The sequence below is a fragment of the Harpia harpyja genome, chromosome 7 (assembly GCF_026419915.1).
Source record: "Harpia harpyja isolate bHarHar1 chromosome 7, bHarHar1 primary haplotype, whole genome shotgun sequence".
Taxonomy (NCBI): Eukaryota; Metazoa; Chordata; class Aves; order Accipitriformes; family Accipitridae; genus Harpia; species Harpia harpyja.
The window spans coordinates 30,939,281-30,966,683 of NC_068946.1; the positions used below are offsets into that span (position 1 = coordinate 30,939,281).

A 27,403-nucleotide genomic window follows, 5' to 3' on the forward strand; every position below is an offset into this window, starting at 1 on the left:
TGAAAGAACTGTGTTAAAGATTGCAGTGAAAGATGGATTTTCATTTAAATTTTCAGGAGCTTGGTTCATTAACTTACCTTTATCATTGTTTTGATGAAGCTGGGTTTTAAATTTTATGAATTGTACAACCATATAATCTCCACAGTTTAAAAATTGTCGTGAGTCAGCGTTGCTCTTTTTTTATTTCTAATAATAAGGACTCTGACTGCTGCATGTAAGACTAGAAAAACACCTGCAGCAACCCTTAGTTACCTTGTCAGCTAAATAAATATTCTGGAATAAAAGTTGACTGGAGTACTTTGGATTAAATTCCCAAGGCCAACTGTTTTTCCTGATCTGATTCTTGTCTCATTGTGGTATAATGGAGATATAAAAGAGTTGCTATCGATAGTTACATCAGAGTGACAGTATCCACTGCATGCAAATGACCTAATTTAAAGTCAAAGCATCATTTTAAATAAATATTAATTAGATTTCTACTTAAATACAGAACAGGTAGCATTTGGGGGATTTGTGCTTTTCTTCTCATATTATGAGGCAATCAGGATGGGGATTCAACAGAACAAAAAGAACTAGTTTTATAGAAGGATTAAAAAGCAGAAGTTCCCATTCCTGGTATTCAGAAAATAAAAAGGAGTGTGTCTTGTTCTCTAGAACACTGGCTTTTAATCGGATGCTCTTTTTGATGGGTTTGTCACCATACAATAAGCATGCATTCATGTTGCTGATAACAACTTTTCTATATACTGTAGAAAATGATGGGTTTGTTGAAGCTGCTTTTATGCCTGTTAATTTTACCACTGCTTGTTTTCATAGCTGGCTGTCTGTAAAGTTAAGTTAAAATAATTTCATTCTGTTTTTTTTTGAAGAAAGAATAAAAGCTCTGTGGTTTATTATACTGTTCTCACAGTACTGCTTTTAGAGAGGACTAATGAGCCTCTTCAGTTCAAGCTGACATCTTTGTGTAGTATACAAGGTCTAGGGAGGACTGAAGGTTGTGGTTCTGTGTTTAGAACAATAAAGTTTTCTGCAATTTCCTCTTTTCAGTTGGATCTGTGAGGACAATTTGAAGTTTTCCAATTCTTTAGCCTTTGTTAGAGTCTGTGTCACGAGTATGAGTTATCATAGATTTTAATTTGCCTAATATAGATTTCTTTTCCCATTACACATCCATATGATAGCACCTGTAATAACAGCAGAAATTGGCACTTTATTAATTCATGCTTATGATAAAACCTGAGATGGGGGAAGAAAAAAAAGAATATAGAACAAACGCTAATCAATTTTTCTGACACACTAAAGATTTTTAACATAAGCTGGAAATGGCCCAGTAATTATCTTTCTCATGGTGAGATTAGTAAAGGGAATAAAACACAGTAGAATTATTTTCTTGACAATAGAGTGTTATTATTTGGCAGCCAGCTTGAGCAATGCAGCAAGCTGAACTTGAAACATTGCATAAGTTTGGTGTTTTTCTGGAGAATACATGCTTATGTTCAAGCTACTCTCCTCTGGATTGCATTGAAGTCATCAGAGACTTATGAGTAAGTTACCTTACAAACTTTTAAAGCTTGTAATGTCAGGTAATGTAATATGACGGCATATGAAAGAAGATCCAAAATATCTGCATTGCTACCACTTCCAGGAAGATCTATGTTTAAGAAGATGTAAACCCATTTGAATCTAAATGTTAGAGATAGAATGATAAATTCTCTTAACACTTGTTTTTAAATGAAATTTCATAAAAATATTGCTTCTTCAGTGCAGATGGAATTCAGAAGCTTGCTATGAAACATGCAGGAACTAGGAATCAGAAATAAAGCAGGAGTAGGAGACTTGTGGGTAGTTTATCAGACCCACTGAAAAAGTACCCTGACTCCAGTATCAGCACAGTCTTTTGGATTCTCTTTACAGATTTCTTCTTCTTTTATTCTTTTTTTTTTCCCTTCCCCTTAGGCTTTGGAAGACCAGGTATGGGACCTGCTGCATGAAGCAGACAAGGCTGCAGAGGAGAACAAAGAAAAGAGTCAGGTTTATGATGCCATGGCGGAGACCCTTGGGGATGCATGGGATGCCCTCATCGTTATGTTAGAGAAGCGACAGGCACTTCTGGAACTTACTTCAGTGTTCTTTGAAAATGCTCTGGAGGTTTGTATTTAAATCAAATGATTTGAAACTTCCCACATCTTACCGGTACTCCGTCTACTAATTTTACTCTGTTATATGTGTTTGTTGCACTCCTAAAGGTTGAAGCAATTAAGAATATAAAAATCACTAAATGCATCCTTCATTTTCCACCTTCTGGATAGTTCAGGATGAAACTGAACAAAAAACCATGTAGACATTAAGAAATATCTTAGTCATGATGTCTCCAAAATTTGTACTTGACAGAAAATGACAGTGAAAAATGGAACTGGACCAAAACCTAAAATATGTAATTCAGTAGCTATGGACATTCTGCAGAATATCTTTCATTCCTTATGATTCAAATTATTTGGTGTTGAAAGAACTAAATTCTGAGATGCCTTCACTAATGCTTACTGAAGACTGGCCACTGAAGGTTTTACACTGAAATATCCATACAGCTATTGTAATTATGCAAACTAAACATTAGTCTAACTTGCCAGTCCTTTACCTGAGACTTCCATGTGCAGATGTGCACAAAAGGACAATTGTGTGAGCCCGGAGATGGATTTCAGAGTGTTTTTCCCCATTTCTCTGTCTCTTATCCTAATTCACTGATACACAGGGACCTAAAGCTGAGAGGGATTCCATGCCCTGCAGGTGCGTGTTCACTCTGTGTAGCCTCACATTCAGTTCTCCCCACATCCCTAGAGCTTTGAAGATTTTAATAATTCTCCCTGATAATTTTGTTTCTACAATAGCCCAGTGCCACCTATAAATTACAGAAGCAACCATTTTACTGCTAACTGTCCTAAGAGCTCCAAGATTGACAATCTACTAATTATTGTGTCCTGGTGATGTGTATTATACAAAGAAATTAATACAGACTTGATATAAGTATCACTATGATAAATTCAGTACTACCAAAGGTTGACCTAGTGCAGACTAAATCCTTAAGGGGCTAGTTGAATTGCCCCTGCAACAGGCTTATATCTTTAAAATAAAATGCAGCAGCTGGAGCACGGCACAGATCACACCCATTATACATAGAAGGGAAGAAGAAATGCAGTATCAATTTAAATAGGAGTTGCTGAAACTTCTTATGGAAAGGCTTTTCTTTAAATGGCCGCCTGTGATTATGGAAAACTTTGTTTTATTGTGATAAAACACAAAACGTATCTCAAGAATAGTCTTTAGTGAAAATCAGAACTCAAATCTCAAATGTTGATACCTAATGGATTTCTTTTATGGCATGCAGATCAAGAGCGAGAAGAATGTGGAACAATGGAAAAGACAGGAAAAGCAGGGTGCTTGCTTTTCATCTTCCTTAATTTCACCATAGGTTTCAACATCTTTGCTTACACTGAAACACAAGTTTCTACTGGCTTCTTTGTTCTTGAAATGAAGCAGTAAAATTGATAAAGATTGGCTAAGATGCAGAATATGTGTCTCAACTCTGTCTGAGCTACTCATACTTGGAATTGCACCTGCAAAGGTGGAAGCTAAATAAAGAATTCCGATCTTAGTTTTAACAATCTCAGCAGATTACCAAACCTCCCTGAAACACAGTATGTTGCGATATTTAAAATATGGAGCCCATGGAAAAATGACCTATAAAGGACTAACCTAACTTCAGTCTTCATTGCAGAGATGCTGTTTCCCCACTATAACTAATTACTGTGTTTACCAGAATATTAGTTAGCTTAAATTTGCTACTCATTTCTGTCTTCAAAAGACTGCTTTGAAGATTCTATCTCTCTCTGATGTTGCCCCTAAATGTTTTTTTTCCCTCAATACTTTAACATTAGAAAGAAGTTCTGGGAAGGAGACCTAGGGTAAAGGGATATTCATTGATATTAAATGATTTTACTGAAGGCTTTGAAATTAACAGATTCTTCCATAAGAATTTATTTTCAGTGGGTCTGAAGGTTATGTAGGAAAGATGATTCCTAAAGTGATAAACTAATTACAGAGTATGCCAATTAAAATTTGGGTTCCCTCAATCAATGAGAAACTTAAAAAAACCAGAAGGTATGTAGAGATCACAAAGCATCTGTATCTAGCAGTCACTAAAAATGCCTTTTTCCAAGAATTTACAAATTCTCATGAACTTTCCCTATAATACGGAGATTATGATGGAGTTCTGCAAAAGAAAATTACACCGTGCTTCTTCCCACCCTTTGTTTTCTTAATGCAGTTTGCTGTTAAAATTGACCAAGTTGAAGATTTCCTGAAAAATGCCCAAGAGTTTGACAATATTGACTCTTTGAGAGAACTCCTTCTGCAACAAGAGCATCATACAAAAGGTACGAACAGTATTCCACTCCTGATGGTGTGTCATTGTGTGCTGACTTCTTGAAGGATGATTTTACTCTTCCTGTGCATATTAAAAAAAAAAAAAAACTTAGAACAAATATGAAGATGTTCTATTTGGAAAAAAATAATCGTGAAATAACTCTTTGTCAGGCCTCCTGAAAGATATGAAACGCCTGCTTTTGAGATGCTGCAGAGCAGCTAGTGATAAGCTTGTATTCTGATTTCAAGGCAGTCCAGGTCAGGTGAGATGCTAAGAAACCAAGCTGACTTTTCATGCTGATTGGCAAGCAAGTTCTAAAACCATCCTTCTGTTCCATGAGAAAATTCATCAAAGTTATCATAGCTACCAATGAATTAACATTTTTCTGTGGAAAACTTTCCATTAGAAAATTTCCAATCACCTCTAGTAACATTCCCCTGCAAAGTCCTACAGTTTCTTGAGAGTGGCCAAGGGAGAAATCTACCCTCTGCTTTCATTTGCCTAGGGATGGGGTTTGAAGCAGAAGTGGTGAAGTGAGGGTGGGAGCTATGAGATAGAGGTGGCAACTAGCCAGCTTCAGAATCTATTTGTTTACAGTGGTTCCCTGCATTTTGCTTCTGCCTTTGAGGAGTGGGGCTGTGTTTCACTTCCCCATTGAATTGTCTGATCTGTTACAAGACGTTCTGTAGCTAGAGCTGTTAACACTCTTGGAAAAAAGCTGCTCTCTCCCCTTCCACCACAACTTTCCTGCACTTATGTTTGTCTAGAAAAATTCTTCCATGTGACTTCTTTTAGTTTGTTCAAATTTTCATGTGAAGCATCTTCTACCACGTTGTGGTACTCTTAATTCAAAAAGAGCAGATTTTTTTTTTCTCAAAACCAATCTCATTGTGTGGCTACTTCAGACACCTTTGCAATTATGTATGGTTCTGTATTTTTTATAAGACTTAAGACTCCATCTTTGTAATTTTAACCAAATTTTGCTATAAGATTACCAACAACTGGCAGAATATCAATTTTACTTTATTAATCACCGGTGGACTACCAGGTTAAATATTTTTAGCCACCTTGAATGCCAGGTATTCTTCTCAGGAGACTGAATAGAGAATTGAACTCAGGTAACTCTAATGATTTTTGGGGCTTCCAGTTCAATCTTCATGGGAGGAAAGTGCTCACTATATAGCAATTTTAACCTGAAGTATCTAGCAGTAATTTATTGCTGAAAAGAAGGTCTATAACTGTAAGATGAAATGGTTTGCCAGCAAAAGACTGCTTTGATGGAGATAAACCTTTCCTTAGATGGAGGGAAGGGGTTGCAATTGATTGGCTTCTTAATCTAACTTAACCACATCAAATTTGGAAAACTGATATTGAGCTGTTTCATAAAAAACACTGTTTGTATTGCTTTCCATAAGAAGGATACTATCTACCCACTCCAAAGTATGGTGGCTGAAAATATGACCTTTACAAAGTATTGGCTCTACCAGTGACGAGTAGCTTATCACAAATGTTTATCACTAAAAAAGTTTTGAAACAAATGCATTTCAAATCAGAATAAAAAAGGTGAACATATGAATTATCCTCATTTATCCATTTTGTATGTATTCCATTTTGGATGGACTGAAATGGAACATTTCTGATTAATACCACCTTTCTGGAAGGCAAGAAATAAAATGGACAGGCTCGTCGCAGTGAGCTCGTGGAAACTAAACTCTCTTGTTAGCCTTTGGTGGCTGGAGAAGGAGGCATGCCACTTCTGCATCTTCCCTAAGTGCTCCATATGAAAGGTGGAGCTTTAGGGTGCTTTGCCTTGAGTTACCGGTACATGTAGTCAGCTGGGAAGATGAATGTTTCAGCTGTTTGCTGCTTGTTGTTGCTTGCTTCACTAGCAGCTCTGCCTGTTGTTGGTTGCTTCACTAGCAGCTCCTTGCAAACATTCCTTTCTTATAGTTTTCTTCATGCCTATCTTGCCTCTTATTCTGGCTTGGCTCCCCTGCCTCCTCATTCTGTACCTAAAAATTTTCCCATTTCATTTCAAAGACCTATAGATACTGACCGTTGTCTGTTCAATAGATTTTGTACTACATGGCTTTAAGGAGCTGGAACAAAGACAGACACATGACTAGTAGGTCATTAAAGTGTACTAATCCACTGAATTTTAACCCTGAATATATCTAGGTAGAAGTTATGGAAAGAAGGTAAGAGTTCCTGATATTCATGACTTACTTAGTCATAAGGCTATAACAGCCCCCAGACAAGAAAACTTTTTCTTCCAACTTCTGCAAGGGACATAAAGACCTAAACTTAACTTGCACCACTAATGAAAAACTACAGAGGCTGCTGACCCATACAGAAAGCAGGGTAGGAAACTCCACTTCAGCTTACCTGAGGATTGGGAAACCATCAAAAAGAGCTCAGATTTGAGAAAACAATATCAATTCTTGGTTTTGTCTCAATGGGTCTCAATATACCATTATATGTATATTTATATTATACGTACCATTATAGGTACATATATGTATGTGTATACATGATTACACCTTTGTAGGTTTATATAGCAGCTGACCAAACTGAAATATCTTAGAATATATACCTTCTAAAGTAAGTATTTTTAACCTCTTCATGCAATGCATGAAAATACATTCCACTCATGTATGCAAATAGATAGTTTTAAAAATACTTGAGTAATATTTGAAATACGCTACTAGAATTACAAAACACATTGTTTTTTTTCCTATGAAATTCTATTCTTACAGAGCTTTTGGAAAAGTCACTTGCACTTTTAAACAAAAGCCAAGAGCTAACTGAATTCATAGAAGAATTCAAATGTGAAGGGCCAAATGCAAATCCAGAGCTGATTCAGGGAGCCCACAGCAGCTGCTTGAAAATTGACAATCTCCTTGAAATGCTACAAGACAGGAGACGGCAACTGGACAGATTTCTTAAACATCGGCGCCAAGGACTGGAGCAGGTTCTGCAAATTTTTTTGTGGCATCAGCAAGAGAACCAGGTAAGACATATGATACTAAGGGAAGTCACAGTAAAAAAAAAAAAAAAAAAAAAAATCTAGCAACTCTTTTACAGTAGAGACTATTACAGAACAGGAGCTTAAATACATTTATTAGGCCAATATCCCTGGGCCACTTCTGTTTGATGAGATCCTAACTTTTGAATAGTTGACTTTGTAACTATAACATCCTCATAATTTATTTTAATATAACTTTAATGTCTTCAAAAGCACTATTTCCATTATGTGGATCCCTCCTGTAAGTTATCAAATGTGGTGCTTCAAACCAAACTAAATTCCCTTCATATTGAATTTCCAGCACAAACAAACCTCTAGTCACATGAGTGATAACAGTAACTGGTAATAACAATTACAGCTGCAGCAGGCTGTTTCTGGACTAGTCAGTTAAAGAGAAGATATAGCAGAGTTAGCTAGTTGGTGTGTCTGAAAGCAGAGGATTTTTTCGTTCTTGGAGTCAAATCAAAATTCTTTAGGGTACTGTAGTGTTGTAGGTTTTCCGCACCTGCAACCTGTTTCTCTCTCTTCTTTCTCCCAGCTTAGCTCCCACCTCTTACTGAATTTCTCAAATGCAACTTGGTTTTGTACCTTCCTTTCAGAGCTTAGGTACATTTAAGTCTTACTCTTTCTTTTCCTCTTTCCAGTCCTACTGCTCTTTCCTTTTCATTCCTCATCTCCCAGCATTCAGGTCAGACAGCTTTTCTCTCTTTGTGCTCTGCATTATCAGAGAAACTTGTGCAATGTAAGACCCTCTCCTCTCATTTTCCTCGAGAAACTTCACCAACTTGTCAGAAAAAGGATACAGGGAGAGTCCTGCTCTGCCTCTTTGGATATTAAGTATGCTGAGAAGGAGAAACCTATGCAAATTTAACTGCCAAAGTCTAACAAGACTAAAGCTATTTTCAGTGCTTTGTAAATAGGCTAAAAGTTTATATGGGCCCCTGACAGTACAGTCCTGATTGTGATACCTCTGTAAGCTTCTGCCTTTGCCTCCGAAATAAAGTTTCCCCCTGTATCGGAGGAAAATGTTAGAGGCTGTTAGCAGTAGTCTATTCTGTAGGCACTAGCTTTGCCTGTGAGTTTAAGATGAGAAGCACCTTATTCAACAAGCAGAACTCTTTGTAATTTTGCACAGAGACAACAAAATTGGTGAGGTACACAAGCAAGCTGACAGCCTTATTTCTGGAGCACTAAATATCAGCAGCTGCCAGAAACAGAGCAAGAATTACTTATTTAATGATTAGGTAGAAAAAAAAGAGATAAAAATCGTATGGTCTTACGCAAGTGTTGTAATCTCAGTATGTAGTTTTAAAATAACAGCTGACAAAAATACTGAAAAACAAGAACTACAATATAGGAGGCTGTATCCATTTCTGTGCAAATCATTAGAAACCATCTAGCATTTGGTTAAAGATACCTATTATTGCTGCTGTTACTGTTTTTGATTTTTTTTTTCAGTATCACCACAGAGCTATACCATAAAAGAAAGATCCTCAAAACAAAATGTTGTTTCAATATAATGTATTCTAATAAATTTACGACAGCTACAACTGAACTTTCAGTATTAGTCTAACTCACTATATTGGAAATATGTCCTATTTCATCTAGAAAAATGATCCTTTCTCTACATTAAAAAGTATTAGATGTTACTACAATTACTTGATCATGCCAGTGTTATTCCATAGTATACAAACATGGAGGAACATTCAAAACGGAAACATTTTGGAAATAGTTTGCTGTTGAAGAGTAGGGGATAAATATGTGGGGTCTTTTCTGAAGCCAAGCACACTTCTTTAAAAAAAAAAAATAAATAAAGAAACACATTGCCTGAGATGTTAAATGTCACGATTTCATAAAATTTACAGGGGATTTCTACTTGTCCTTATCACGTAAAGGATAAATATTTGGGAGTAACCTGCTAGAACTCACCCTAATTTAGGTGGAATTGAAAATATTGTGCAGTGAATTTTTTGTATGTATGTTTCCGTTTCCTCTCAGGTATGTGCTCACATCACAAAGAGTAAGTATAGAAACAGTTTTCTATGGGCAAGTTTCCTGATCATCTGAAGAGACTGGCCAGTATTTAACTACCTGATAGGTCATACCTGCATCCAGTTTGAGGCTGGTATACACACAGGGGACAAATTCAAATAGTTTTTATATCATGCTTACCAGAATATACTTGGTTAGTATCTGCGTTAGAGTCAAACTTGGTATAATATATGATTTGTGCATTTATGGAAAATTAATTTGCATGCATCATGGACAAATACTATATTCATATGTAAATACAAACACTGGAAAATTAACTTTTAGAGACTTTATGTGAAATGTCTTTCTCTGGGCTCTAACACATTATGCATGTATTTCTGCGTGGTGACAGAAATTAAACTCTCAAAGCCTCTCAGCACATCTGAAAACTAATATTCCATTCTCTATACATGAACTGAACTCCTCTTGATGTCTAATGGTGCTACATACGCAAGAACAGCATATTGAACTCCCACTGACATTAATAGGAGTTCAGGGGATACAGAGAAAGCAGAGTACTGGAGATGAGCTTTGCTGTGTATGATCTAAGAGTGGATTTTTGCTCTTTGTATTGCCTCTGTTTTGTTAGGCATAATTATGTAATGCAGAAGGCTGCATAATCTGTGCGTTGCTTTTTTAAAAGGAAAGCCAAGCAGCTGTAAAGATCACTACTTATTATGTGGTTCTGAAGAACTAAATGCAGCACATTCCTTCTGATCTCTAATTGGAATGTGATGATCTGATAGTTACGATTGTAATATGTAACCTGTTTCTTTTTCAGTATTTTCAATATGTGAAAGTGTACTTATTTTACATTTAGAGAAGGTTATCTGACCTTCCTTTATGGAAGTGTCAGCATCATATTTTCTGATAATCTCTTTCATTAATGAAAACCAGAGGCAGATTGGCCTATTTTGTGCATAACTATTTATCTTTGGAAGAAGATTTATGAAAGTGATTTTTCTTAATCGATCCAATCGTGCATATATGAGACAATTAAAATTATTCATGGTACTTGGTCACATCAAGGGCAGAGATAAGAGCTGAGTACAACTCAGGGGACAGGGGAGTACACCCACATTTGCTATCTAGACAGATATATGGGAAACAAAATATCTTGGTATAAGTCACAGTTCTCCTTTATATTTAATCTTCATTAAAGGTAGTGTCGTGGTTTAACCCAGCCAGCAACTAAGCACCACACAGCTGCTCACTCACCACCACCCCCCCCCCCCCCCCCCGCAGTGGGATGAGGGAGAAAATCGGGAAAAGAAGTAAAACTCGTGGGTTGAGATAAGAACGGTTTAATAGAACAGAAAAGAAGAAACTAATAATGATAACACTAATAAAATGACAACAGTAATAATAAAAGGATTGGAATGTACAAATGATGTGCAGTGCAATTGCTCACCACCTGCCGACCGACACCCAGCTAGTCCCTGAGCGGTGATTCCCCCCCCCCCACTCCCCCCCCCCCCCCCCCCCCGTTCCTATACTGGATGGGATGTCACGTGGTATGGAATACCCCGTTGGCCAGTTTGGGTCAGGTGCCCTGGCTGTGTCCTGTGCCAACTTCTTGTGCCCCTCCAGCTTTCTCGCTGGCTGGGCATGAGAAGCTGAAAAATCCTTCACTTTAGTCTAAACACTACTGAGCAACTGAAAACATCACTGTGTTATCAACATTCTTCACATACTGAACTCAAAACATAGCACTGTACCAGCTACTAGGAAGACAATTAACTCTATCCCAGCTGAAACCAGGACAGGTACTTTAACTGACACAAAAAAATCAAGTAGCGTAGCTCAGTAAATTAAAGGCTATCTTTGGATTTTACCCCCAAAAATGCAGGGCATTCTTTGCTTGTAACCTTTACATAGTAAATTGAGAGGTTTATGATCTTTGCCTAGAAGAATTTCTGTATGGTAGGGTAGGCAAAGATTCTGTTGTTTCTTTGCTTGAAAGCAAATTTCTGTAACGAAAAATGGAGATTTTCATTATACCATCTGATAATGAGGATCTGCAAATCCAAATGTGTAAGTGCACATATATGAGAGGAAATCCACAGCAGTAGCTAATGTGTAGAGAATTGTCTAAACATGGACTACATCTGCTGGTGGTGTGCTCTTTGCTGATTTTTTTCCAATAGCTGTACTCAGCGTACTGCAGCTACTGATAGCTAGAATAAAAACATTCAGTTTATCTCAAACAGTTTGGAGGCAAATCTGAAGATTGTCATCTAATGCATAAAACTATTTGAATCATCAAAACGTTGTATGAAGTTCCTCTGTGAAGTTTTGACTTCATGTTTGATTCCAGCACATTCGGCAAAGGCATTTTTCATAAATATCAAAAATTGTATTTTACAGTGAGTGCTAAGACATTTAGACCTAAATGGGTTTAAGTTATTCAAAACTCTATAATCGATCAATTTAAGATTACTTCTGTGCTAGCTACTTCTGGTGAAATAGTGGTGCCAGTGAACTTAGCAGTGATTTTGCCACTGTCTTAATTATGGCCAATGCTTCTCTTCTTGTGTGTTTCCAAATGTCTGATCTCCTGCCCCGTTTCTCCTCATAGTGATAACTTAGTTCCTCTTACTACTCTTGCATATATGGGTCAACTTCATAGAATTTCCAGATTTTGATCCTGTATAAAAAAAGCCCCACACATTGAAACCAGATGAGTTTCTGACATCTTGTCAAACTCACTTCATTGTTGGTCAGTCATAATCTTTCCTGAGAGTATACGTATTCTTGTTAAAGAGTGCATGTACTTATATGATTACTTGGTTTTAATATTTCACAATTGCAAGCATTCCCTTCGAAATTGAAACAATTACTCTTATTAGATAATATTCTAAATAACTTCTGCATTTGGGAACATTGTGTAAACAAAGTCCTTTCTTAAAAAAAGGAGGCCAAAGAAAAAGCATACACTGCTTTTGTCTACATAGGCAAGAAACATCACAAATGAAAAGTACTGTTCCACTATATTGGAACTTGAAATGCTTTTGTTGACTGGTATACATCACATTTAGTGGTGTTTGCTTTTTTTAGTTCCATGGTCTTTTACAGTCCATCACAAACATGGTATACCAAGCCACTAGTAGCTACTCTGGGACAATGCAATACTGATACTTAGTTCTTTTCCCATAAAAGATTATTTTATTATACCTCTTCTTTATAAGGCTGTACTTGATCATAGAAAAATCACTAAAGCCTGGGCTTTAAATTGAAGTGCTGCATTTTTCTTTAAAAATGTGTCTGTGGTCCTATTTTGCCCTAACTTGTTGATTATGAAATTAGACAGGGATGCTTCACTAGCAATATTGTGAAAATAAATGCATGGAGGATTAGGGAAGGCCTTAGGTAGTATTGTTATGAGGAGACCGAAATGTCCCCAAGATGAGCCAGGGCAGATCTGTATTGTCATGATGATGCCTTCACATACTGATGATAAAAACATTATTTGAGATTTAAGACACTAACTAAAGCATCAGCCACTCAAATACAGTGATTATTGTGATGGAAAAAAAAAAGCCCAAACAAACCACACAAAACCAAAACCTGCCTGGTATTTAACAAAGTCAGCTTATTGTGAATGCACTGGAGTAATTATTTGAGAATAGCTCATCCTGCAGTTCAGAGTCGGTATGTCAAAATACATAGTGCAGGCTGCTGAAGTTCAAACTGCCTGAGGTAAGGTCAGATCTAATTTATGGCATGTAAATATGTGTGTTTTAATACACACAGGAAGAAAAGGAGTGAAAACACAAAGTTTTTCTTAGTGGGAATAATTTCTAGAAAGAAAAGTGTGTTACTTCTTAATTGCTGTTCTCTGCTATATTTGCTCCTCCTCTCTATAGTCTCACATTAGTGTCAGATTGTTCAAGAGGTTTGGTAGAGCCCAGGACAACGTATTTGTGTACGAGCTTTGAATTGGTGTGTGCAAGAAGTCCCCCCCTGAAAATATCCCCGGCTACACAAGTGTATTGGGTGCCAGTGCCCAGGTCTGGCAGCCTGGGGCTACAGGGGTGGGCAGCCTCTGTGAGGAGAAGCTGGACCTGCACCAAGGTGGACACAGCTGGTTCCAGCCGGCTCTGCAAGGGCTGCACTGCAGAGCACAGCTGAGCCCGTCAGCAAGGCTGGTGGTGCCTCTGTTAAAACATATTTAAGAAAGGGTAAAACACTGCACAGACATAGTGAGGGGAAAGAAAAGAGAATGAGAAACAACACTGCGGACACCCAGGTCGGTGAAAAAGGAGGGGGAGGAGGTGCTCCAGGCACTGGAGCTAGTATTCCCCTGCAGCCTGTGGAAGTTTTGGAAGAGACCACACCACGGCAGGCATTTCCCTGTGGCCTGTGGAGAGGACCATGTTGGAGCAGATATCTACACTGCAGTTCATGGAGGAGTCCATGCTGGAGCAGTTGGATATTCCCTGAAGGAACTGTGGCCATGCAGAGGCCATGCTGGAGCAGGGTGTCCTGACGGGAACTGCAGCCCCTGGAGGACCCGTGCTGGACTAGGGGAAAAGTGTGAGGAGGAAGGAGTGACAGAGAGAGGAACTGTTCTGTACTGACCATAACCCCCCCATTCCTCATCCCACTGTGCCTCTTGGTGAGAGGGGGGGCTAGGTAGAGGAGTTGGGAATGGAGGAGTGAAATTGAACCTGAAGAAAAGGGCTGGGTAGGACGAAGGTGTTTTAGTTTTGGTCTTTGTTTCTCACCAAATCTATAATTGGCAACAAATAATTTTATTTTCCCCAAGCTGAGTCCATTTCACCTGTGATGGTGACTGGTAAGTGATATCCCTGTCTTCATCTGAACCCATGAACTTTTCATTTTATTTTCTCCCCCTGTTCTGTAAGGGGGGAGGAAGAGTGAGAGAGTGGCTGGGTGGGTGTCTGGCAGATGGCCAAGGCCAACCCACTACAACAAGCTAAGCTACACTTTTGGTTTGGTTCCCCCCTCCTCCCCCAGTTATTTGTCGGAAAACTTGCTTCTGAATTGACAGTGAGAAATGTAGGAAGGCAATGGAAGACTATAAGCATTGAAATCACTTGGACCATAATCAGTGCAAAATGAGCAGTTTAGCAACCTGAGAAAAATCTTGAAGAGCCTTCGATTTCTGATGTGGATTATTCATGGCAAATGGAACAGATAATTATTGTAAATGAATGATAAAATCTAATTTTTTAAGAACAGGAGTGATTTTAGGTTTCAGCCAATCAAGGAAAACCACTGTCTTTTTCAAACAGATATATTAACCTTCTTTCCGATCCCTCCACCAAAATCACTGAAAGTAAGATTCTGCGGGTTTCTTTCTTAAAAAGCAGTTAAATATTCCCAGCTGTTGCTTCAGAGCTAAGCTAGCACAACTGAAATCACTCAGAGGTATTAGCTGTAGTGGAAGCCAACTGATTAAACTCACTGTAATGGAAAGAAGTATTGTGAAGTGGTAAAGGGGTGAACACTTTACAGTGACAGGGTTAAAGAATGACTTTTTCCTCTGCCTAGCATTACAGAAATACTAGTTTGTTTTGCTAAGCAGATACATGATACAGAGAACAGTCCTAATTCACGGAGAAATTTTTCTTTCCTTTTTAGCACAGTTTTTATTGTCGATTCCATTCATTTGTATTTTGGTGGACCCATAGTAAATGTTCTGTGAAAATGTTCTTCCAGGAAAAATGTTTCAATCAGTAAGTACACATCTGGAGGATATGCTTAAGAAATGAAGGTTTGGTAGTAAAATAACTTGTTTGCTTTCCTAGCTGTGTTGAAATCCTGAGATTAAGTGCCCAATTTTTTATTTGTAACTGAATGTTTCCAACAGATTTTAAAGGTTCTTTCATTTTTAGAATTGTTTAAATTTATTAAAAATAGCTGCTACATGAGCAGATAAAAAAACCCAAAACTGTAGTGTGCTATTAAAATCTGTAGTACCTAGAGTACAAAGTAATTCTTAGTATGCCATATATAATTTAAGTGTAGTGGTGATTTTCCAGACTGAAAAGGTTGGAGGAAGTCTCCTTGATACTAATAACTCATTCTGACTACTATTTGAAAATGCAAAGCTTCACTCAGGAATTCTTGCCATGTGTTGTTTACAAAGAAAGTGAGAGGTACCTACTGTGAATCAAGCAGAAATAAATGCAAGTCATTCTGTGCAATTTAGAAGATGTACTTGTATACTGCATATGTTTGCTGCATATACTTGCTGAAGTAAGTCTAGTAAGATATAGTAATTTTTTTTTTTTTTTAAGCTACTGAAGATTATTCCACATACTATTATCTCAATAGCTTAACTGAGTTTTTTCAAGCCAGGGATGGAGAGGTTCTATTAGGTCATAAGACCCATTTAGCCTGCCCCCCCCTTTTTTTTGGTATTCTTACAGAAGTACTTAGACTTATAGTCTTTTACTGTATGCAAAGGGATATTTTTAAGTTAATGTGATTCTAGGAAAAATGTGCAATATCTTTATTGTGTTATAAAACAAGCATTTATTCTGTGTGTGACTATAACTTGATTTTTCTTTTACTGTGTTGATTTATAATTTGATCATACTTGATGAATACATTTTTGTCTGTTTTGTTATATATATGTTTGTTTTGACCACAATCCTTTCCTTCTGCATTTATTAACATTTAAATAATACAAATGCAAACGTTTGAATAAAAGCATGAACATTAGGAATGAAAAATGAAAGGAAGGAAAATTAGGTCTTCTTTTGTAGATGAAACTGTCTTGTACACAATGGACAGTTGCTTCTTAAATTTTTCACTGACAAGTCTTTTTATTATTTATTTAGGTAACATCTTGGTACAAGAAAAATATCAGAGATTATTTTCACAAGCAAAACTTAGGCTCATCTCTATTGGAAAATGAAGAGTTACTTCAAGAGCTTGAAGAAATGGAAGTCAAAGTGAAAGTAAGAAATATGATAATTGATCAGTGAAGCAACTTTAAAAATGAGTAGCAAAATGTGAACTTGGGCATTTAATAAACACATATAGGAGTAGATACTTGGTATGTGTACATAAGATGTGTATTTCTATATGTCTAAATGAGATTTTTTTAATTTTACTTTTTTTAATGCAGGCCTCCATGTTTCTCGGGGTTTTTCTCATTTAAAACTTTAAAAGCTACTGATAAGGTAAAAGAAGAGTAATCCATGACATTTTTTAGTTGGTTTTTCAATCTAGTGATCAAGTTCCAGACTGGTAGTTTACATATTAAACCATCTGCAAAAAAAAAAAACAAACCAAAAAACCAAACCAATTTTATTAGAATATTACCAAATTTTTAATGTTCATAAAGGATAAAAAGCCAGCCACTTCTACCATAATTCATTGTCACTGAACTGTGTACATCATTGGAAGATGTATTTGTCCATTTATTTCTTGGGAATAAAAGTAACTGAAAATACTGTTTTCATTGTGAATATCAGTTTTCCAGAGAATAAATCTGTTACCATCACTCATAAAAGCAAGATGGGATGAAAGAAAATGTTGAGATATATATATATATATATATAAAGGATATTTGTATGATGTAAATTGCATATATTTAGAACCTTTTTGTAGATACCTCAATTGTGCTATCATCATGGAAGTGCTGTTGCTGGGTCAGGATCATTCCTCACTGTAACATTTTCAAGCAATTGTATTTGGATAACCCAGATGATGAAGTAGGCCTTTTTCATCCCAAACCCATTCTAATAGAAACAAATGCCTTTTTAAAGGCTGTTGTATTGATAGCAACTAAGAGGTTTATGGTTGTTCACAGTTATGTTTTCTTATAAGCTTTGTAGTTAAATGTCACATGTTTGCCTGTTTGCATAATTTATAGATAACTGCTTCAGGGTTGTCATGTAAGAAGAATACAATAATATTTCTAATGCTTCTCCAAGCAGCACATCAGAAAACACATTTTCTTCATCTAGGGAAGATAAGTATGAAAAACTAAATTCTGTTTCAGAGCTTGAACAGACCTTTGGCACAAGAAAAGCAGAAGATAAACGGTAAATGAGTAAGCTGTGGGCTGTTCCCAGAGAAACAGGGACCCACAGAAATATTGGAAGTGTCCTAAAGCATTGCTGAATTTTAAAACTAGCCAAATGACCATTAATCTTCCCCACGTTCCGTGTTGAAAGGCTGTCCTTGTAATTTGTTGTCTGAATTAGAAATGATACTGTAAGTGCAGAAAGGAGAAAAATATGCATTTTCATTTTGTATAAAAATCAATCCTTTTCATGGTTGATCATCCAGAAACTTACAATGATAACACTTATTATTACAGTTTCACCTAACAATTCTTCTCCCGTACATTATGTGATAGATCATTCATATCATCTTACTGAATTGCTTTTTTTTTCTTAAGGTCATATAAAAGTGTTTAGCATTGAAAATTTTTGTTACACATCTGTGTGAATTATGATTTAGAACATCTTACCTTTAGTCTTCTGCTGTTCTTACTAGAAGCATGTTCTAGCAGAGGGAAAGGAAATTCTTGAATTGGATGTTAATGAACATGTTGATTATGCTTATGATGTGCAAAAAGAGTGGTCAGGTTGAAATGCACACTGCAAATATATTTCAGAAAGCTGAGTTAGGGGGCTTTGTGCATTAGTTTTTACAGCAGGTGTTGAGACCAGAATAAAGGAGGAGCCTGGCATCTTGATTTTAAAATTCAGATAAAATATACCAATCAAATGTGTATTCCAGTAAATATTTGTTAGACAGCAGAGATTAATATTAGATATCATCACTGCACAAAGTAGTGTTTTATCTGTATGGTTGGAATACACTGAAATATAGGACAACCTAGAAATGAACTTGCCATCTTTGCTCACAGACTAAGCAAAAACAGGCTTATAAGATATATCATGTCTGCACATGAAATTACCTAAATCTTTGGCAACTCACAGGCCTTCAGCATCTGATCACTGAGCTGAAGTATTTTGGCTTGGTATGTATTTTGGAACTGCAGTGCTATTGTGTGGAGTATTCATTCTGTTTGAGAAGCTGTTGACTAATTCCATGCAAAAGTTCAGGGAAGGCCAGTGAAGAACTGGGTACAATATTAAAAAAAAAAAAATCATTTTACTAGTCCTGGAAACAGAAATATTATTTCCTCTGTATTCCCATACATGGGTGCACAAAACTCCCTTAAGACAATTTTCCTGTAAAATTTTCATTTCAGTTGGTCATACAACATGATACTATTGTGTCTACTTTCTAGGATACAATCTTTCATCCCAGTAATGACACAAATTCCTGGTAAGTCTGAAATTACAGGTAGCTGTTTTTGTCAAATGAGTCTACTTCTAAAAAAGATCGTACTCAATCTCTATAACTGACCTTTCCTAATTATTACAGAGTACTCCGCTAGTTTTTGTACAACTAGAAGCTTTATTAAGCATTGATTTTATATTTTCTTCTGAATCACCTGTGAAGTTATTTAAATATAATGTGGCAAGAACATGTTTAGGAACAGAATGATTTAAAAAATGCGATACTACAAATTCATCTAGCTTTCTGTGAAGCAAAAAACCATCTATAATTCTCAAAATATGTTTTCAGGCTGCATTGAGAGCAAAAGAATATTGTGATGTTTAACAACTCTGCTACATCTGTGCAACCTAATGTACTTTGCAGATAATGATAGTATCACTGTAAAATGACACTGAGTACCTTGTAACACAATCTGCTATAAAAACATGCAACATGTTCTGCTCTTTGGAGCTCTAGTTGGCATAGATTTTATACACATGCATGTGATCACCACATATTTGGGTATTTGCTGGGCACTTCTGTGGTGCGGAGTCATCAGAATTATTTTCTATTTGTTTGATTTTTGTCATATGAGATTTTTTCTGCAAGGACTAACTTTCTCCCTGAAATCAAGAGTCATTATATACCTTGACAATAACTTGTAATATGTGACAAAATTGTAAAATACTCATAAAAATACTGCAGGGTTTACATGGAAGGGGGGAAATAAACCCACCACAAGCCCCCCACTATACATAGCTATGGTACCATTCCATGTTATTTGGAAAATCTTAGAGTAGAAATTAAGTCCATATTTTCAAATAAAAGGACAACTAACTACTTCAGTGCTTTAAAATTCCTCCACCTCTATTGAGCAATTTTTTAATATGTCTGATTCTTTAATGTTTTATCGAGATACAGACACCTGATTTTACTGTGTATATATTGGAAGCTATCTCTTTAGCAATAGGAAAACCACAATATCAGTTTTTCCTAGTAACATTAAATCTATGTTTGGAATTACCTTCCCTTCAGGAATCTCTTTAGTGTCCAACTTATGTTCTAATAAATAAAAAAGTGAATATTCTACATTAATTTCAGAGTAAAGTGTAATTTCCAGAAGTCTTCAGAAATTTTTTCAGTTCGGTTAACTATTTTATCAGTTTATGTAAGAAAATATGGAAATGGTTGTGAAGAACATGTTCAGGAAGAACACTTAGGAGTACCTTATACAGTAATTGGCTAATTAATTAATTACATGCTTTTTCTGTAGCTTGGTCATTGCTTAGAGCACAGCTGATGTCTGCTGTCATTTGTCTAGTTCCCTCATGCCAAAACTGAATGTTTCCAAAAAAGCAATTAGGGTCTTTAAAATACTTTATTTACTTTGCTGCAAAAATAAAGGTAGATTTGGTTAGCGTCTTTCCCATGCTGTCTGAATGGCCATGACAATTTCTAATGGCATTCTGTTAGAAGTAATAAGGATATTGATAAACTATTCTTAAACTACTTTGAGATTTCTGTATTAGGTTCTAGAGTGCTGTAAATGAATCTTTGCAAGTAACATTTCATCTGTATACTGTAGCTTTGAGGGTATGGTGAAAAGTTTCTGTGTAATAGACATGCAGGGTAAGTGTAAGTGTTCTCATAGTGAGTAAGGTAGTGGAAAGTTCTGGTATCTGAACAGTTTCACACAAAGAAAATACATGTGTTTACTTACACGTGCTGTTGCATTAGGACGAACAGGACAAATTATTTGCTTAAATTGTTCAGAAGCTAGCCTAAGAAGGATTTACAGGATTAACACCTTATTTATGTGGCTGGGCTGAGAGAAGAAAGGAGCATGGTTTATTATGTTCTCAAGTTGATATCTTATCTTGAACCTCACCTTGCTAAGAGGTGAAACCACTGAAAACATTATCACTATCTTGTACAATAATCAAGACCAGAGATAAAACCAAGGATTCATCATTGGAGAAAAAGCCCTCAACCCTCCAAAACATTAAAAGCACACCTCCCCAGGATTGAAGAGAAGAGGCAGATTTAGGAAATCAAGTTTCAATGTTGCTGGCACTGATTAACTCCTTGCTGTTACATTTCTGTGTGTTGGAGGTGCTTGGCATGGTAAAAAAGAACTGCTAGCCTGCTAGCACCACTTTGTGGCCAAATAATTTGAGAGATGAAGAAAATATTCTAAATTGTTTGCATTTTGTCCAGTTTCTGCTACTTTTCAGGACTGAACAATGCTGGAATCAGTCCTCCGTTTGGTAAGGATTAGTAGCAAGATGGAGAGTACTTCTCTGTTTTATAGAACTGCACGCTTATTGGGTCTGGAGTAGCCATGCTAGGTAATAACATGCTCTGATGAGGTTTCCAGATCGTTCTTAATGACCAAATTAAATATCACTATCAGTGCTATTAATTGCTATATTTGTTGACATTAACATAAGGATCAAGAATATTGTATTTACCTGCTTTTTTCCCCAGATCTCACAGCTAATGCTTAGATGCACGGAAAAGTTATTTCGCAGTTAAATGTCTGGAGCTCTATTGTCTCTCTGGCCTTCCTGGATGGCCATGCTCCTTCACCACTCTCTGCATGGTTGCACACTCAGCCTATCAAGCTTTTCTTACCAGTTTTGCTGAGACTGGCATTCTACTGAGGAGTTTGACAAGTATTGCATTTCATCTGCATAGCAGATTTTTTAACACACTCCTGTATTTTGATAGCTAGAACAAAGCATGCAAAGAAAAAGAATTTTTCTTTATGGGCAATTTCATTTTTACCTAAACATTCATCTTTCATGTGCAGCAGATGCAAATTGACACTCATCTATCAGGTTCTTCTTACTATCTGATTTTCCTGTAGTGCCATCTTACTGCCTTGGGAGACCGCTCCTTTTCTATCTATTATTTTTCTGTTAATGATTTGGGGTGGGTTGGTCTGGTTTTGGTTTTTTTGGTAGGTCCCTCTCTGTCCTGGGATTATCTTTTAACATCTCAACAATTTTCTGGGAGATGATTGACTTTGAATTACTTTTTCCTCTTTCTGCCTGTTGATTTTAACAACTCACTGTTAATATGCTGATATAGCCATCCACTGAACTTCCCAACAGACAGATCATATGGTAATTGTCATAGCAGGTCACAATCATTTGCAGTTCTATTAGTGCACAGTGTTTTATTTGTCATTTGAGGGAATGATATGATTATATTGGTAGTTAGTTATACTGCAATGTAGTTATTGAAGGTAAAAGCCTTTCAAATACTCACAGGGGCTAAATTATCAATGTACCAATGTATCCAATGAATCAATTACAGGCAGAAGTTAGGCTCAGAAAAAGTTCAGTTGTGAACGTTTTTGCAGTATGAGAGAAGGGGCTAATTTATCACATATTCTGAAAGATACATATTTTTATACTTAATTCGCTTGTGGTTTAAATGCTACTTTGTCTACGATATGGATAATGATCTGAAGTCAAATAGTTGTGTTTCAAGGTTGTCTCAGATTAACCCTAGAGTATTCCAGTAAAGACAATTTTACACAACTTCTCAGGTTTTAATCCAAAGTTAGAATTTTTAAGTAAGAAATGTTTATGGTATAGACCAAAAAAGCCCTTTTATCTCACAATAGCTGTTTAGTAACAAGATAAAGTTGTAGGTATTTCTACTTTTTTTTTTTCTTTTTCTTTTTTTTTTTTTCCCCTCCAGTCTTGTGGTGGGTATTTCTGAAGGCAGGAAAAGTTCAAGACTTTTACTTAAAACCACAATAATTTTACTTCATCAGTTTTAACACTCTTGAAAAATACGTGATTAATCAAGGAACCTAGAAAGAGCTCATTTTCCCTGCTAAATGGAATAGTGAAAGCTAGTGTTTAAAAGACTTACTACTGTGAGGAAAAGTAAGAATAGTGACATGAGCTAAGGAGACACATTGCAATGTGTCTTTAATAGGTCAGAGGCATTCACAAGCATTTCATGACAAATTGAAAAGTCAAGGTAATAGTAGGGTTTGTGTTCCTTTCAGGGAAAATGAGTAACAAATATTTTAGTGTTAACTGACAGATTGTTACAAATTTAACATGTAGAAGGCTGAAGGACAGGAAAAACTGATAAAGATTTTTCCACTGAGTTTGTATGTTCTGTTGATGGAAAGTATAGGCTTTTTATGTGTAGAAACATTTCCTTATAAATAGAAAGCTGAAAAGGAAATTGTCGTTAGCTATTTTACATAAAATTCCACCAAGTTTGACTAATGATAAAATAGGACAGGAAATGAGTCTAACTACATTTAATACCTTCAGAGAGTGTGCAAGGTTGCAATGTTCATAGAAAATTTTAAACTATAAATTATTCTAATAAATTGGTTTTTTGAGCTTGTGTCAAAGGTTAGAGAAACTTGCCTCAGTGTAAATGAGGCAGAGTTTAACCTGTGCTTTAAGATCACCTAAAAGCTGTTATTGGGCACCTTGTACCAAACAGATTTATGAATGTTGTTACAGTGAAATCCTCTTATAGGAAATCATTTCACTGCAAGTTGAGTCATTTTCTTATAATTAGCCTTGCCTGCTGTAATTATAATTTACACATTGCAATACACTGAAACAATTCAGAACTTTTTTGGTTTTCTGTATCTGCTTCTAAGCTAACTATAGGCAATTTCTTTTCCTGTCACACTAAAATAAGCATTTTTCGTTCTTGCATAAAATATTATTTTTAATTATTATACAAATAGCCTATAATAACAAAATGAGAATGAATGCATTCAACTGCACTTTCTTTGCCTTTTTTCAGTTGATTACTATTAGTCCCAGTTAAAAGCTCCCAACTGCAGTGTTGTTTTCTAATTCTCATTAACATCTATATGTTTAAATGCAAGTGAAATTTTGATTAGAATCTGACCATGGAATGCATTTGGTACCAGTCATTCCAGCTGCAAGTATTGGAAGATGATGACATGGTGGTGTTGATACAAATTGTTAGGGGTCCACACCTTATTCATAAATAGGCGAATTAAGATTTGTGTATGGAGAGACCTCCTTACTATTTTTTCCCAAGATTTCCTTCAGGTAAAAAGGAACAAATACAGCACAGCAGACTGTAATTTTCCTCAAAATCCTCATTCTTGCTGAATATTACTTAGGACAGAGACAAAGACAGGATTTTATGAAAGGGGAATTCTGCATTAAATAATACAGTGCAGGGTTTCATTTAATTAAAAGTATAGGCTCAAGATTATTGCATCCAGATCTCAGAAGTGTTCATTAATTTGAAAGAAAAATAAAGCAAAAAAAAAAAATTGGGAAGATTTTGCTATAGTTGTTTATCAGTAATAGACAAAATGAAAAAAATTGGGGAAAAAAATTGCTTTTATTGTGCCCCAGATTAACCTCTTCTTATTTTGCTAGGAAGCTGAAAGTGTTCAGTTCAGGTCCTCAAGAAATACTTGGGGGGGGGGGGGGGGGGAGTTGAGTGTTTTCTTGGGAAGTGGTGCAATTTAATTGCAGGATATTCTAAACCAGCAGTATTTTTTACAAGCTTACAAGGAAATATCAGTGGGCAGCATTTGGCCTTCAGGTGCTTGTTTGTTGAAGAGCTGAACTTGAAAAATCTCTGAGAAGGCTTTTCATAAGGGTTCCTTTATGGAACAAAAGAAAGGTTAGCATGAGTGAGACAGGTTTGCATCTTTGTAGGCATACAGTGCAGGTATATTGAAGGATAACCAGAACACAGTTCTTGATGGAATTCTGGAATTCTGACACATCTTTCTTTTTCAAAATGAAACAAAGCTAAATCTGTTGAGAGATGTGGAATTAGTTTTCTTACCATACCACTTAGAATCTGGTTGAAACTTTTTAACACAATTAAATTATTTTATGCAGGCTCTTGGGTTGGTTTTTTTTGTTTGGTTGGTTTTTTTAAATTATTATTATTTTATTTTATTGGTAATACTATAATAAAAGTTAAAAGCAAAAGTAGATTTAACATGAAAAAGCTAAGTAAGGCATTAATGCAGATCTTTCGATTTTTACAGCTGCTTAGGTCTTCCATGGCAGAAAGGTGAAGAGTATTCACCACAGTGGAAAAATTACTTACAAACTCAGCAGGATTGCCATAATTTTCCTTTCCCTGTTCATCATATTTTCAGGATGAAGGAATATGTTGCATTGCACAGAAATAGGATACTGATCAAATAAGTGTGTAATCTGAGACATTTCTACTACTTCAGTGAAGGTGTTAGCAGTCCTTTTATGTTTATTATCATGAAGTCTTTTTTTAAATTTTTCTCCTCAAAAAGCTTACTTAATACCTAAATAAGCTTTAATATCCTTTTAAATTGGTTTTAATTTAGTGAACATTTGCTTGTTAAAATCTTGTTTAGATTCTCATTTATCATATAAAATATGTATCCTTTTTTCCTCAACTTTGCTAAAATATTTGTCTCTGTTTATAACCTGCAGCAGTTAGTACCACAGACTAATTAACACAGAAAGGTTCATCACTTAATATACCTTGGTAACTGTTTTTTTGAGAGAGATTAAAGGTATTTTTATATAATTCATGATTTTGAGACTATTGCATTGCTATGTATCAACATCACACCAGGCATCACATTCCTTATTCCCATGGGTTTGTTCATATTTTAAAATTACTTTTGTTACCCACGTCAATACCCTCTGTTTCAACCTTAGTTCATGTGCTGTGAAGCTGCAGAAATGAATTCAAAGTTCAAGGCAAGAACATACAGGCATGGTCTGAATGCGTATGTTTTCTATTTGAGGTGTATTTTTCACTGACCTGTGAGTAATGCTAGATCTTTTTCCTGAATGGTTCAAGTTAATCTAGAATGCAGCAAGGAAATTAGTCCTTTCCATTGGAATTGCCTTGTACTATTTAAGGTTGGCTATGTTGGGCAATGGGTGTGCTGGGAACTGTAGGGTGTCTCTCACTTGTTAGTCACTGGTCAAGATCTAGTCCATACCAATAGGGAGGGAGAGAGAACTGTATCTGGTGGAGAAGTCTATGTAAAATAAGTTGCTGATCTTTTTGAACATGTGTTTTTACCATACCAGTTCTTGTCACAACAATGGACAATGTCAGAAAACTGAACTACATAGAACAAAATAGCTCTACTCCTGCTTACTGTATTTCAAAGAAGGATGAAGCAGCATGGTGGGACACTGTGAGGGAATTAGAATTGCTGCTGTTTGTGAAAGATCTGTGAATAACGAGACTACTTCTTTTGGCAAAACTTCCAAAACAGCATCTTTCACTAGCAATAATTTCACTAAAAAGAAACAACGAATGTGAGGCTAATGTTCTTTAAGCAAGCTGAAAATAAAGGAACCTACCCTGTAATCTTATTGTACCATGTGCACACTTTGGAGTGTTTTAATGAAAAAATTTGTCTTATTTTTAAATATTTTTCTGTCTGCTTTACCAGCCATTTGATACAAATCTGTGAAAAGAAATGCTAAATAAATTTCAAAAAGGTTCTTCTCTTATTTAATTCATTACCAGAAAAAGTGGACGAAACACACTACCTAAGGCATGGGAAATTGCAGTATAGTATCAGATGCTCCTTTTGTATTGAACAGCATAATAAGGCACCAATTTTAAGTGTTGACAAGCACAGCAGGGATAAAGTACATTGTGTAACAGTTTTACTGTTTTATAGTTTTCTCTATAAAAACACAGCAAAAATGAAGAAGCAACTAAACACCAAAGCAGTAGTTGCATGACAGGAAGAGATGAAATGGTGTTTTTCCCTTGACTCTCTTAAAGATGTTTTCTATTTGGGATATCTAGTCTGATATGCCTTTCAATACCCCTTTATAACCTAAAGAAGATAGTGGGACTGAATACTGTAATAGCATTTATCACAGGTAAAAATATGTAGGGAAAAGGTTTTATTCATGACGGTTTAATCCCTAAAGTTGATCTATAATTTGGTCAGTACACTAGAAACACAAGTCAGCTCAGCATGAATAGTTGAAAAAAGAAATAGGAGTAAAATAGACAATCAGTTCTGATTAGCTAAATATGCTTCCAAGTGGTACGATGTAGACAGAATATCTATATGCAAACTTGAACTGATTCATTTGAATCCATTTTAAAGCACTTTAGTTTTAAAGTACCTAGCTCAATGAAGTGTCAGTAATGTTTCTGACTCTGTGGCTTGAAATTCTGAAGTATGATCTTCCTTTTAAAAACATCTCTCCTATTTGTCGCTTCCACTAGGAACGTTCATGGTCAGATAAGGCAGAGACATGCTTTGAACAGACTTGTGTTTTTGGGCAGGAAATCAGGGAAAATGGAGAGTGTCAAGGATGATAGCACACCTCACTGTTAGGGAGAGTCGTTTGATTTAATTGATTACCAAACAGCTCTCAGCAGAAATTGTCTCACTGGAAGCAGCTATTATCTAGGCAATGTTTTAATTTGTCCTTCATTAAACAGTTGGGCTTAAAGGGCTGTTTGTCATGGGAGTGTGGTCTTACCCAATAGAAGTTTCTTGTCTTTACGTTACCTAGACCATTTTTCCCAGCAGACACACTAATAACTGCTACTTCCACCTGTGCAACTGGGTCAAAGAATGTAGAATGCCACCACTTTAAAACTCTGTCACTAAAACCATAATTTGCTGAGAA

The 27,403-nt window shown here is 36.1% G+C and overlaps 1 protein-coding gene across 3 annotated transcripts in view; it reads left to right on the forward strand.

The window, feature by feature from the left end:
- The window catches only part of CCDC141 (coiled-coil domain containing 141), a 108,795-nt gene that overhangs the window by 21,438 nt on the left and 59,954 nt on the right, over positions 1-27,403 (forward strand). For all 3 annotated transcript variants that reach the window (XR_008236093.1, XM_052793346.1, XM_052793348.1), the window contains exons 3-6: positions 1,957-2,148; positions 4,322-4,430; positions 7,177-7,430; positions 16,289-16,408. Coding sequence is in view for 2 of the 3 variants with exons in the window: in XM_052793346.1 (XP_052649306.1) it covers positions 1,957-2,148; positions 4,322-4,430; positions 7,177-7,430; positions 16,289-16,408 (675 nt within the window). In the remaining variant the exon portion in view is untranslated. The remainder of the gene's footprint in view (positions 1-1,956; positions 2,149-4,321; positions 4,431-7,176; positions 7,431-16,288; positions 16,409-27,403) is intronic.